This window comes from Borostomias antarcticus (genome assembly GCF_949987555.1).
Source record: "Borostomias antarcticus genome assembly, chromosome: 25".
Classification (NCBI taxonomy): Eukaryota; Metazoa; Chordata; class Actinopteri; order Stomiiformes; family Stomiidae; genus Borostomias; species Borostomias antarcticus.
Genome location: NC_140258.1, coordinates 11,616,950 through 11,629,854, shown reverse-complemented (window position 1 = coordinate 11,629,854; position 12,905 = coordinate 11,616,950). Strand labels below are relative to the sequence as shown.

Below are 12,905 nucleotides of genomic sequence, written 5' to 3'. Positions count from 1 at the left end.
GATCCTCCCTATTAAGCACCTATTGTATTTTTAGTTTGCTACTCTTCACTTTACCTTCAGCACTAGATTATGCTCTTAGTCACTTGTTTTAGAAAGGAGATGCACTTGTGAGTTCTGGCAAGTAGTAATAAATTGCCGTTTCCTACGTTAAATGCAATTATTGTAAGGTTCTTTGGACAAAAGCATCAGCTAAATGAATGTAATGTAATGTAACAACACATGCATCAGACTTATCACTGGGGTGAGTGTGTGTGTCTGTCAGACACAATTCCTGCCGCCTTCTGTCTACCAGCAGGAAGAGAACACAACAGAGCAGACAGAGACAAAGGCAGAGAGGCAGTTTTAAGAGATACGAACCTAACGGCTTCACAGCCGCTCTTGTCTGGATGTGATAACGCTGGTGCCAGCCTACTCCGTAAGATAACCACTGACGAGACAGCATCCATCAACATCTGCGGTTGCTGTTGCCGTGACACCACAACACCGTAAATCCCAAACAAAACAAAGCTACAAACACACATTGAGCAGACAACGTCTAGGTGTATTGACCTCCTGGAGGTCATCCTGTCATAATTTAGATTAGCACAGCTATGTGAAAGGTTGAGGGAGGTGGTGAGGTGGTGAAACTACAATTTCTACGACATGGCCGCTGAGAGAAGCATTGTCATCAGACTTGCCTGCATGAGAGCCCTTAGTCATTACCTTTCACTATCGTCATCAAAAGATATGTGCCTCAGGGGGGTGGGAACCAGGACTGGAGAGTTCCTGCTCCTTCTCCTCCTCCTCGTGCGGTGCCACAGAAAGGCTGAGCTGACAGGAGACCCAAGACTGATCAGAGAGATCACCCTAACCATTAGAGGACGGGAGGGCTGGATAGGCTGCTAATTACGTACAGGGAACTGCTGCACTGCTGAATGCTTCTTTGTTTGACCTTTCTTCACAGGGAGTTGGACACACTAAGGGGGTTGTTTTCCAATCTCTGCGTTAGGCTTATTGATCATCGTCAGTGTCCATGGTTGAGTAGGCTATAATGGAAACACTACAGAACATGTAATACTGTAGCATGCCTCAACACACACACACACACACATGCACACATGCACACACACACACACACACACACACACACACACACACACACACACACACACACACACACACACACACACACACACAGCTTTAGTTCAGCAAATGAAACTCAACCTCTGCCCTGGTCAGACAGCGGTGCTGAGGAAATGTGAAGCCATCAGTATTGGCTCTAAGGCCCTAGACAGAGAAGGGGGGATGAGGGGAATATAGAGAGAGGGAGAGATGTGGAGAGTTGGAAGAGAGTGAGAGATAGAGAGAGAGGGGGGTAGAAAGGGATAGAGAGAAAGAGAGAGAGAGAGAAAGCAACAGAGGGACAGAACAGGCAGATGCTACAGAGTAGTACTGACAGGAACAGAGGGAAGGTACAGCCCAGGTGCCAGCACTTCCACACTTTCCCTACATGCACTCTCCCGCTGTCATCGTCAGTCCTCTCCTCTCTGGAAACAGCCTGTGCCTGGTGAAAGGACACTTCTACAAAGAAAAACCTCTTCATTTCAAAGCTAACAAATGGACACTTGGCATAATGATGTGTGTTTTTGTATTTCATGAATAGTTGTTGGATGAAGGTGACTCATTACTACGGTGGTTTTCTATTATATTTCAGGAGTGTGAACAGCTGAGAGCTTGTTGACTGTGGAGCTACTTGTTCTAAACGATGCTCTAAACTAGTAACGTGTCTTGAATAGACATGTTACTAGATTGTAAAAATCAGGCTGTGAAGTATTTGGTTGAGAGAGAGCTCTCTCTCTCTCGCTCAGACAGAGACAGGCTGATAATGATGATATAGGTGTAGTTTATTTATTTATTTTTAACAACTTGGTCATTTAGTTACACTTTAATGTATTTATTTATATGTGACTTACAGCGTGTCAAGTGTCAGGGTTAGGAATCTTGCTCAAAGACACAACAGTAGGCAATGATAGCCTGATCTAGCCTAAAACCTTTCAGCTGGGCTACCTACTTCCCAGCCCACATCATGAATCCTGCTCAAGTGGGAGTTATTTTACAGACCAGAGCAGATCTGTGTGCCTTCATCAGAGACATTATGCGTGTCTGTTTGTCTGTGAAGTGTGTTTTTTCTGTCAAGAGTTGTCTCTGTCACTGTATCCTTCCCTGGATATCCCAATCTGATTCCTCCCAAGCTTAATCAACAGAAGCTATATAGAAGTAGCCTACTGCACGTCTGGTAATAATGACAAACACAGCTCTACTACCCTCTACTGACCAGAAGAGGCTGACACAGAACGTCAATGTATGTGATTGAAAAAAAGAAGCAATTACCCTGTGCTTGCATATTTACTTGCATATGCAGAAATAAGAGCTTATTTTCTCTTGCGTGGTATTAACCAAATATCTAAGAATTAATTCCAAATTTACACTGGTTGTCTGTATGGGTTGTTTGTCATTGGTTTCCGTTTCAGCAGCGACCCGCCCCCTCGATCGAGTCTAGATCCTATCTGTTTAGAGGACTACCAAAGACGGTAGACCATAATAGTCGATGACGGACCTAAACAAATAAACCCGTCAAGAGTAGATAGATAATTATACAGCCATCGGGATAGATCATGGATGTATTGGGATAGATAGATCATTAATAATCGGAGCATCATTCTTGTCCCAGTTTTCCGTCCGCTGCACAGATTGGTTGTAGACACACTAGGTTATAGACATACTTCCCGCGAAACATTTCGCGGGAATTCTCTGCAGGTAGAGACTTCAGGCAGAAAGAGTCGGGTGGATCAAACAGAATTATACACATCTAAAACATACATTTAATACCAAATGGCGAAGCAAAGTAGTATTTTCAAATTTTTCAACAAGTCACCGCCACCTATCTCCAAGCCGAAGCCGGGTATCTCCCCTGCCGAGGCAGACTTACCCTCCTCCACCCAGTCCACCTCTCCCAGGGAACAAGCTAAGCTAGCACCCCAAAACACCAACAACAAACACCAACAAAACAACAACAACACCCCGGGGAAAAACAACAAGACCCCGGGGAAAAACAACAACACCCCGGGGAAAAACGGCAAGAAAGCGACCAAAGGCGGATTCAGCAAACTCTTTGGTGACACAGTTGCAGCGCAGAAGGAAAGGTAATCCGGTAACAGACTATGCTAACTAGCTAACTCCCTGGGCTAGCTAATTCCCTGGGCTAGCTAACTCCCTGGGCTAGCTAACTCCCTGGGCTAGCTAGTTCCCTGGGCTAGCTAACTCCCTGGGCTAGCTAACTCCCTGGGCTAGCTAGTTCCCTGGGCTAGCTAACTCCCTGGGCTAGCTAACTCCCTGGGCTAGCTAACTCCCTGGGCTAGCTAACTCCCTGGGCTAGCTAACTCCCTGGGCTAGCTAACTCCCTGGGCTAGCTAGTTCCCTGGGCTAGCTAACTCCCTGGGCTAGCTAACTCCCTGGGCTAGCTAACTCCCTGGGCTAGCTAGTTCCCTGGGCTAGCTAATTCCCTGGGCTAGCTAATTCCCTGGGCTAGCTAATTCCCTGGGCTAGCTAGTTCCCTGGGCTAGCTAACTCCCTGGGCTAGCTAACTCCCTGGGCTAGCTAACTCCCTGGGCTAGCTAACTCCCTGGGCTAGCTAACTCCCTGGGCTAGCTAATTCCCTGGGCTAGCTAGTTCCCTGGGCTAGCTAACTCCCTGGGCTAGCTAACTCCCTGGGCTAGCTAACTCCCTGGGCTAGCTAACTCCCTGGGCTAGCTAACTCCCTGGGCTAGCTAACTCCCTGGGCTAGCTAACTCCCTGGGCTAGCTAGTTCCCTGGGCTAGCTAACTCCCTGGGCTAGCTAACTCCCTGGGCTAGCTAGTTCCCTGGGCTAGCTAGTTCCCTGGGCTAGCTAATTCCCTGGGCTAGCTAATTCCCTGGGCTAGCTAGTTCCCTGGGCTAGCTAGTTCCCTGGGCTAGCTAATTCCCTGGGCTAGCTAACTCCCTGGGCTAGCTAACTCCCTGGGCTAGCTAATTCCCTGGGCTAGCTAATTCCCTGGGCTAGCTAATTCCCTGGGCTAGCTAATTCCCTGGGCTAGCTAGTTCCCTGGGCTAGCTAGTTCCCTGGGCTAGCTAACTCCCTGGGCTAGCTAACTCCCTGGGCTAGCTAACTCCCTGGGCTAGCTAATTCCCTGGGCTAGCTAATTCCCTGGGCTAGCTAACTCCCTGGACTAGCTAACTCCCTGGGCTAGCTAATTCCCTGGGCTAGCTAATTCCCTGGGCTAGCTAACTCCCTGGGCTAGCTAACTCCCTGGGCTAGCTAATTCCCTGGGCTAGCTAATTCCCTGGGCTAGCTAGCGGACTGTGCTGGAATGAAGCATGTAAGTTAGCATACAATGTTTTGGTCCTCTATTCATTCGCAATGAATAAAGGAAGCGTTAACTTCAATTTTCACGGCAATATACTAGTAGAATATTTCTGACTGCACAACTTTGCTAGCTGAGCAATTGCAATGTTTTTGCAACAACCTGCAGACCTGCAAACTTGTCCCCTTTTGGCTACAGTCACATTTTTTATGTTAACCATGGTAGTGTCAGTGAATCTAGAGGGTTTTAGTTTTGTATGTCGTCACCTTTTTCACTACTCCAGAGTTTGCAGGTCTGAACCTGTAGCTAGGGTGTGAGATGAGCCTGGAAAGAGTTAGTTAGATAGTTGAATGTGCTCTGGCTGCTTAGCTAACTAACTGTAGATGAGTATTAACTGTACTGTTTAAACCCTCTCTCCCATCTCTGCTTGTTGAAACCGGTCCTAGGAGGGATCCATGTCAGTGTTTATTAATAATAATAAATTGTTATCTTTCCTCCTCTGTCTCCAGCCCAAAATGTCCATTCAGCGCAGGTGCCCTGGTGTGGGGCAAGCTGGAAGGGCACCCCTGGTGGCCGTGCATGGTAGTGCCTCAGCCCCTGAGCGGGCAGCAGATGCGGGGCAGTGGGAAAGGCCAGCGTCTGCATGTCCACTTCTTTGACACGCCTCCAACCAGGGGTTGGGTCAGCACCAAGTACATCAGACAGTATACAGGTGTGTGTGTGTGTGAGTGTGTGAGTGTATATCTTAGTCATCATCACTCTGCAAGTTGTAGGTTTAACCCCACTGAGTGTCCCATTGAAGCCGAATCACTAATCCCCTCCATGATTGTTAATTACTGGACGTTGGAGGGTTGTCTTTATTAGCCACACGGTTACACACAACACAAACTCTAGTAAGAGGCAACACACAACACACAAACACATGCATTTAGAGTGGTCACCTGTGGAATTTATCCTCTGCCTTTCTCCCATCCAAGCTGTCCTCCAGGAGCAGTGGGCAGCCTCGTCAGTCAGTCAATCAATCAATCAAAGCTTTATTTGTATAGCGCATTTCATACCCAGAGGCAACACAATGCGCTTTACAGAGAACAAGGGAGGTGGGCATACGACCCACTCTCTACATATTCCAGAGGGAAGCAAAAAAGTCCAAGTCCTGGTTAGGGACAGGACTGAAGAGCATCTGCTCTTCTGCTGATTGATTGATTGATTGGTTGATTGATTGATTGATTGATTGGTTGATTGCATGTTTTTCATAGTGGGTTCTTTGAAGGAAGCCTAGAGCAGCAGTTATCTATACACAGGGTTCCTCTACTTTGGAGTCTCGTTGGATTTGGTTTGAAGAATGTCATCATTACCAATATCCTCCTGTCACTTTTTCTCCACCTCTCTTCCCTCTCTCTCTCTTTCTCCCTCTCTTCCTCCATCCCTTCCTCTGTTCTAGGCTCTGAGAGCAGTGATGCTAAGACGGGAGGGGTGTTCTTCAGCGGGAAGCCAGTGATTCGCCGGGCCATGGAGCTGGCTGACACCGTCATGGCGGACAGCACAGAGACCAGGCTGAAGACGGCTGTCTGCACAGACCCATCTGATGAGGAGGATGAGGAGGAAGATATGGAGGTGAGAGAGAACCAGCTGGTTCAGTCATAAAGCTGCTGTTTCAAAGTAGTGGGAGATGTCCTCTGTTTTGAGTTGAGATTTGCACCTAAATCTTATTGATAGGGATGCCCTGATCACATTTTTTGTGGCCGTTATCGATCACAGCCATATCTGCCGATACAGATCGTTTTTTAACCTCCAGAGAAAGCGCAGGGTGAGAGAGAATGTTTTCAGTGGCGCGTGTTTGTTGGTCTGTTAGCAGGATAACACAACAACAACAACAAACTACTGGACCGATGGTTCAACTTTTTTTGTTGTTTTTTTATGTTGCTGTAACCTTAATTACATGACTGCCCAGTTATGCAACACATCAATACTAGGGTTGGGTATCGATACTGATTTCCAAAAATGAATGAATTAATGAACTATTAATTCCTTCATTTATTCATTCATTCATTAATCGAATCGATTAATCTATTTTTTTTTTTAACTTGGGCAGGCTGCCGGGCTTGCAATACACTGCCGGAAACCCTGGCATGTCTATATTATGAAAATCCTTGTTGCAGCAATACATGAGTTATCCAAGCTGTTTACATTACCATAAGTTTGTGTGCTCTTTTGTGACAGCTGGACAAATCGACTCTGAGTGATGAAGATATGACGGATGAGGAAAAGGAGGCAGAGGCGGTGAAGCCAAAGCCAAGCCGCCGTTCCTCCCGCGCTTCAGCGGAGCAAGGGAGCAAGCCCAAGAGGCGCCGCATCGTTGTAGCCTCCGACAGCGAAGGCTCGGATGAAGAGTTCAAACCCGACAAGGCAGGAGGCAGCAGTGAAGAAGAGGGAGAGGAGGAAGAGGTGGTGAGCAGCGCAGAGGATGAGGTGGGGAGTGAGCCGGACACAGAGCCAGACAGCCCGGTCAAGCCCGTTAAACGTAAACGCCCAGCTGAGATGCCCTCTGCCAAACCCAAACCCAAGACCCCCTCAGAGGCCCCAAAGAAAGCCTCGCCTTCCATCACTGTTGATACCAAATCCCGACTCTCGGCATTCACAGCCCCAGACAGCGTTGAGAGCCAGGCCAACGGCTCTGGAGGGGGTAGTGAGAGCGCCACGGCCTGGGACCACGAGAAACTGGACTGGTTGCAGGAAGGCCGGAGAAAGGATGCTCGCAGAAAGAGGCAGTCTGAGGAGTCATATGACCCCACTACCCTTTACGTCCCTGAGGACTTCCTGAACAAGACCACCCCAGGCATGAGGCGCTGGTGGCAGCTGAAGTCAGAGATGTTCGACGCCGTCCTTTTCTACAAGGTGGGGAAGTTCTACGAGCTCTATCACATGGACGCTGTGATCGGGGTCAACGAGCTGGGCCTGACCTTCATGAAGGGCACCTGGGCCCACTCCGGCTTCCCTGAGATCGGCTTCGGACGGTTCTCAGACGGCCTGGTCCACAAAGGCTACAAGGTGGCTCGGGTGGAGCAGACAGAGACCCCGGATATGATGGAGGCTCGCTGTAAGACCATGCTAAGGCCCACCAAGTACGACCGCGTTGTGAAGCGCGAGGTGTGCCGGATTATCACGCACGGTACGCAGACCTACAGCGTGCTGGACGGGGCGCCCTCGGAGAGCCAGAGCAAATACCTGCTGAGTCTGAAGGAGAAGGAGGAGGGCGAGATCTCGGGGCGCTGCCGTACCTACGGGGTCAGCTTCGTAGACACCTCCGTGGGGTTCTTCCATGTGGGCCAGTTCCAGGACGACCGGCACTGCTCGCGCCTCAGGACCCTGGTGGCCCACTTCTCCCCGGCCCAGGTGCTGTTCGAGAAGGGGAACCCATCGTCCGAGACCCGCAAGATCCTGAAGGCCTCTCTGTGCTCGGCCATGCAGGAGAGCCTGACCTCAGGGACCCAGTTCTGGGATGCCCAGAAGACCCTGAAGCACCTGGCAGAGGAGAACTACTTTAAGGAGAGCGTGGAGAAGGACGAGGAGTCTGGAGGCAGCCTTCTCCCTGCTGTCCTCAAGTCCATGACCTCTGAGAGCGACTCCCTGTGCCTGACCCCCAAGGAGGGGTACGAGCTGGCCCTGTCAGCCCTGGGTGGCTGCATCTTCTATCTGAAGAAATGCCTGGTGGACCACGAACTGCTTTCCATGGCCAACTTCCAGGAGTATGTCCCTGTGGACGTGGAGATGGAGAAGGCCGCCAGCCCGTCCAGCTTCTTCGCTCAGACGCGGCAACGCATGGTTCTGGACGGGGTGACGCTGGCCAACCTGGAGATCCTGCAGAACGGGTCTGGCGGCTCCGAGGGAACTCTGCTTGAGCGCCTGGACACCGGCTCCACGCCGTTTGGCAAGCGGCTGCTAAAGCAGTGGCTGTGCGCCCCACTCTGCAACCCCAGCGCCATAGGGGACCGCCTGGATGCCTTGGAGGACCTGATGGGGGTCCAGGCCCAGGCCTCGGAGGTCTCCGAGTTGCTGAAGAAGCTTCCGGACCTGGAGAGACTCCTCAGTAAGATCCACAGCATCGGCACGCCTCTGAAGGGCCAGGACCACCCCGATAGCAGGGCCGTGCTCTATGAGGAGGTCACCTACAGCAAGCGTAAGATTGCCGACTTCCTCGCCGCACTTGAGGGCTTCAAGACCATGCAGGAGGTCGTGTCGGTCTTGGCGCCCGTTGTGGACGGGTTCCGGTCCAAGCTGCTGCGTCAGGTGGTCAACCTGAAGTCCGACGGCCAAGAGGGGATGTTCCCCGACCTCTCCTCCGAGCTGAAGCGCTGGGACACGGCGTTCGACCACCAGAAGGCGCGCACCACCGGCGTGATTACACCCAAGACGGGCTTCGACCCCGAGTACGACCAGGCCCTGAGCGACATCAAGACCTGCGAGAGGGAGCTACAGGAGTACCTTGAGCGCCAGAGGAAGAGACTGGGCTGCAAGAGCATGGCCTATTGGGGAACCGGACGCAACCGGTACCAGATGGAGGTCCCTGACAGCGTGTCGGAGCGTAACATCCCAGAGGAGTACGAAGTGAAGTCCACGAAGAAGGGCTGCAAGCGCTACTGGACACGGGAGGTGGAGCGGCTGTTCTCGGAGCTGCAGAGCATCGAGGAGAAGAGGGACGCCGCGCTGAAAGACTGCATGAGGAGACTCTTCTACAACTTCGATAAGAACTACCGTGACTGGCAGACCGGCGTAGAGTGCATTTCTGTGCTGGGTAAGACTGGGCAGAAGTAGCGTTGCGTAGGTGTATGTCACTGTTTGGATAGTCAGTGCTTCTGCAAATAAGGCTAAAATTTACCAAATCATTCACAACCCCATTCTCTAAAGTGACAGTTGCAACTGGCGGGTATAGATTTCTGCCCCAAATCTATTTCCTTCACCTAGCCTTGCCTCACATAGCTGATTTGTCTTGCTGATGCCTGAAAGACACACTGGCTGCTCTTATCAGCCTACACACACACACACACACACACACACACACACACACAGGCCAATATTTGCATTCACAGCATCACTGACTATTACTATTCCTTTTGGCACATTACATCAACAACAACTTAACACCTCAGTAGTTCAGTAATGAAAGGTTTGTGACGTGTGTGATTGCTGTGTTAATAATTAACTTGAACAATGAACAACAAGAATGATGCGTTTTTCTCCGGACCATTACCCTTCTAAGTACAGTTCTGTTAAGAAGAACCAGCCATCAGAAATTGATCTACACTCCTTGTGTCCTTCTGTAAGCAGAGTAGAGTGGGACAAGGCCTTTACTTAGTACTTAGTAAGTGAGGCTAACATAGGCTAATTACATTGTAATTCCCTCCAATCAGATGTGTTGCTGAGTCTTACCCGATACAGCCAGGGGGGAGATGGACCAATGACCAGGCCCCAGGTTCTGCTTCCTGGTGACGACAGCCAATCGGCTCCCTCCCTGGACCTGCGAGGCTCCCACCACCCGTGTGTCACCAAGACCTTCTTCGGAGATGACTTCATCCCTAACGATATCGCCATTGGCTGTCCGGGTGGTGACGAGGAGGAGGGGGCTGGGGACAACGGCCACGCCCCCTGTGTGCTGGTCACAGGACCCAACATGGGCGGGAAGTCCACCCTCATGAGACAGGTGGGTCTGGCAGGCTAACGGCTAACCAGCTAGCTAGCTAGCTTACACAGTTGACATGCTCAGGTGTGTGTCCTGGTCTGGTTGACATGCTCAGGTGTGTGTCCTGGTCTGGTTGACATGCTCAGGTGTGTGTCCTGCTCTGTCCCCCCAGTGTGGTCTGGTGGTGGTGCTGGCCCAGCTGGGCTGCTATGTTCCCGCAGAGAGCTTCAGCTTCACCCCCGTAGACCGGGTCTTCACTCGCCTGGGGGCCTCTGACCGCATCATGGCCGGTGAGCACCTGGCACACACACATGCACACACCCTGGTACTCAACCTGGCACACACACATGACGCACATGCACACACCCTGGTACTCAGGACATGGATTCTTCCTTGCTCCCTTCCCTGTGAAAACACTTCCCTGTGATGTGTCAAGAGCTGATTGGTTAACAGGTTTAGGGTTACAGCCTGACTTAACCCATCCCGTCACAGCTGATATTTGAATACCGGAATACGGAAAGAGGGAGGACGCGTTCTGAGAGAAAAATATTCTCTGGTCCAGTTGAGTCCATCCCCTTCAGGCCCTCTTTGCTTTTGACTGGTCCTCCTCTGTTGTGTGTCTGATCCTGAGATGTGTGTCTTACTGGTCTTTTTTTTTTTATATAGATTTTTTTATTTATATTTTTTTAATTGGATTTTATTTGTTCAAGGGGAAAACTGTACATTAATGAACACTTACAGAAAACAAACATTTCAGCAAATGTAAAAACACCCAATTATAGCCATAGGCTGGTGTTCTGTGGTGTGTGTGTTGCAGGAGAGAGCACCTTCTTCGTGGAGCTGAGTGAGACAGCCAGCATCCTGCACCATGGCACACAACACTCCCTGGTGCTCCTGGATGAACTGGGTATGTGTGGCTTTTACCTTCATCATAAAGACTATTTTGAGGCTTTGTTTAGCTTTAGCACAACTAGGTCTTCAGGTCAGCGTGGGAGTTCTGCATGGCTGAATCTAACTTTGATAACAGAAGGATCTCTGCCTCTTTTCCTTCTCTTGTTCGGTTAACTTTAAAGTTCAACTTGAGACAGACTCAGACAAACGGAGATTAGAGAGACTGATTTGTGTGTGTGTGTGTCTGTGTGTGTGTGTGTGTGTGTGTGCGTGTGTGTGTGTGTGTGTGTGCGTGTGTGTGTTACAGGCAGGGGCACTGCCACCTATGATGGCACAGCCATTGCCAGCGCTGTGGTGAGGGAGCTGGCTGAGAGGATCTGCTGCAGGACCCTGTTCTCCACTCACTACCACTCTCTGGTGGAGGACCACAGCAACGATCCTGCAGTCAGACTGGGACACATGGTGAGCACACACACACACACACACACACACACACTTTCTCTCTCTCTCCTTAGGTACCTGATACACGCACACTCTTCCAGGTTAAAACTACTCACTCACTCACTCACTCACTCACTCACTCACTCACTCACTCACTCACTCAACCCAGGTTGACACACTCAATCGTGAGTTCCCAGGTAACTTGACAGAGTATATGCACTCTCGCTTTACCCATGTAACTCACTCACACTATCTCTCAACCAGGGGTGAAAATTAACTTTTTGGCTCACGGTGAGTCACCTGCCAATGGGACTGTAGATGAAAAAATCTACCGGCCAAGTATATATTGTTTTCAGATAGCCTTCCCAAATCTAGTCGCCAATTGGAAATTTTACCTGCATTTGGCCGGTGGCAGGTGTTAATTTTCAGCCCTGCTCTCAACCCACACACTGAGACAGAGGGCTCTCTTACAGCAAGAAATACTCAGTCAAACATGTCTTATTGTGCTAGTGTACATCCACCCCTCCCAGTATTACTGCAGGATTGACTGGGTATTGCCCCCCCCCCCCCCCCAGGCCTGCATGGTGGAGAACGAGTGTGAAGACCCCAGCCAAGAGACCATCACCTTCCTCTACAAGTTCATCGCCGGGGCGTGCCCCAAGAGCTACGGCTTCAACGCCGCACGGCTCGCCAACCTGCCCGAGGAGGTCATCCAATCAGGACACAGCAAGGCCAAGGAGTTTGAGAGGAGCACCATCAGCCTCCGAGTGTTCAAGTACGGAACAAAAGTTGATATTTTCACATCATATTGTATTAATCACTAAAGATGGAAGTTAGCTCGTATTCCATCTCCATCCACGCAGGTCATGCAACCGTTACAGCTAGCATCTGCTGCTGATACGTAACTGTACCATTTGTCATGGCGGCGGTATAGCTCAGTTGGTAGAGCGGGTCGTTCAGTGATCGTAGGGTCGGTGGTTTGAATCCCAGCTTCTCCTGACTACCTGTTGAAGTGTCCTTGGGCAAGACACTGAACCCCAAAATTGCTCCCAATGAGCAGGCAAGCGCATTGTATGGCAGCTGCCACCATTGGTGTGTGAATGGCGCTCCGGGCCAGTGTAACAACTGGATGGGGAGCGCGTTACAAATGCAGTACCTATACCTATCATTTGCTACATACACACAGCATGTTCCTAGTAGACACTTCTAGATCACTGTTACTGCACTCAGAACAAAACAATGATGTACCTGGTCACTCTATACTGGTACTTTCTATAGACGGAGCTTTTTTGATTTCAAATCAAAACGTTCTCTGACTTGTTTGAGTTAGCAATTTATTCTCCATTTCCTGTCTGACAGGAAGCTGTGCCAGTATGCAGAGGACTCCACGGCAGACGGCGCCCACTTCTCCTCGCTGGTCCGCATGATGGGCAGCCTGTAGACATGAACTCTGTTCTGTAACTTCTCTTTTCTACTCCCCGTTCTCCCCTTCCGTTATTCGTTTCTATTCCCCCTGT

At 50.2% G+C, this 12,905-nt stretch overlaps 1 protein-coding gene across 1 annotated transcript; it reads left to right on the top strand.

Annotated features, from left to right (window-relative positions):
• Nucleotides 1-2,816: 2,816 nt before the first annotated feature.
• Nucleotides 2,817-12,829, top strand: msh6 (mutS homolog 6 (E. coli); the record flags this gene model as incomplete). The annotated part of the gene is made up of 10 exons (XM_084458895.1): nucleotides 2,817-3,182; nucleotides 4,889-5,091; nucleotides 5,821-5,993; nucleotides 6,600-9,171; nucleotides 9,788-10,077; nucleotides 10,229-10,346; nucleotides 10,874-10,967; nucleotides 11,259-11,409; nucleotides 11,964-12,163; nucleotides 12,748-12,829. Exons 1-10 carry the CDS (start codon nucleotides 2,872-2,874, stop codon nucleotides 12,827-12,829), a joined length of 4,194 nt encoding a protein of 1,397 aa, XP_084315021.1. The 5' UTR covers nucleotides 2,817-2,871.
• Nucleotides 12,830-12,905: the final 76 nt, after the last annotated feature.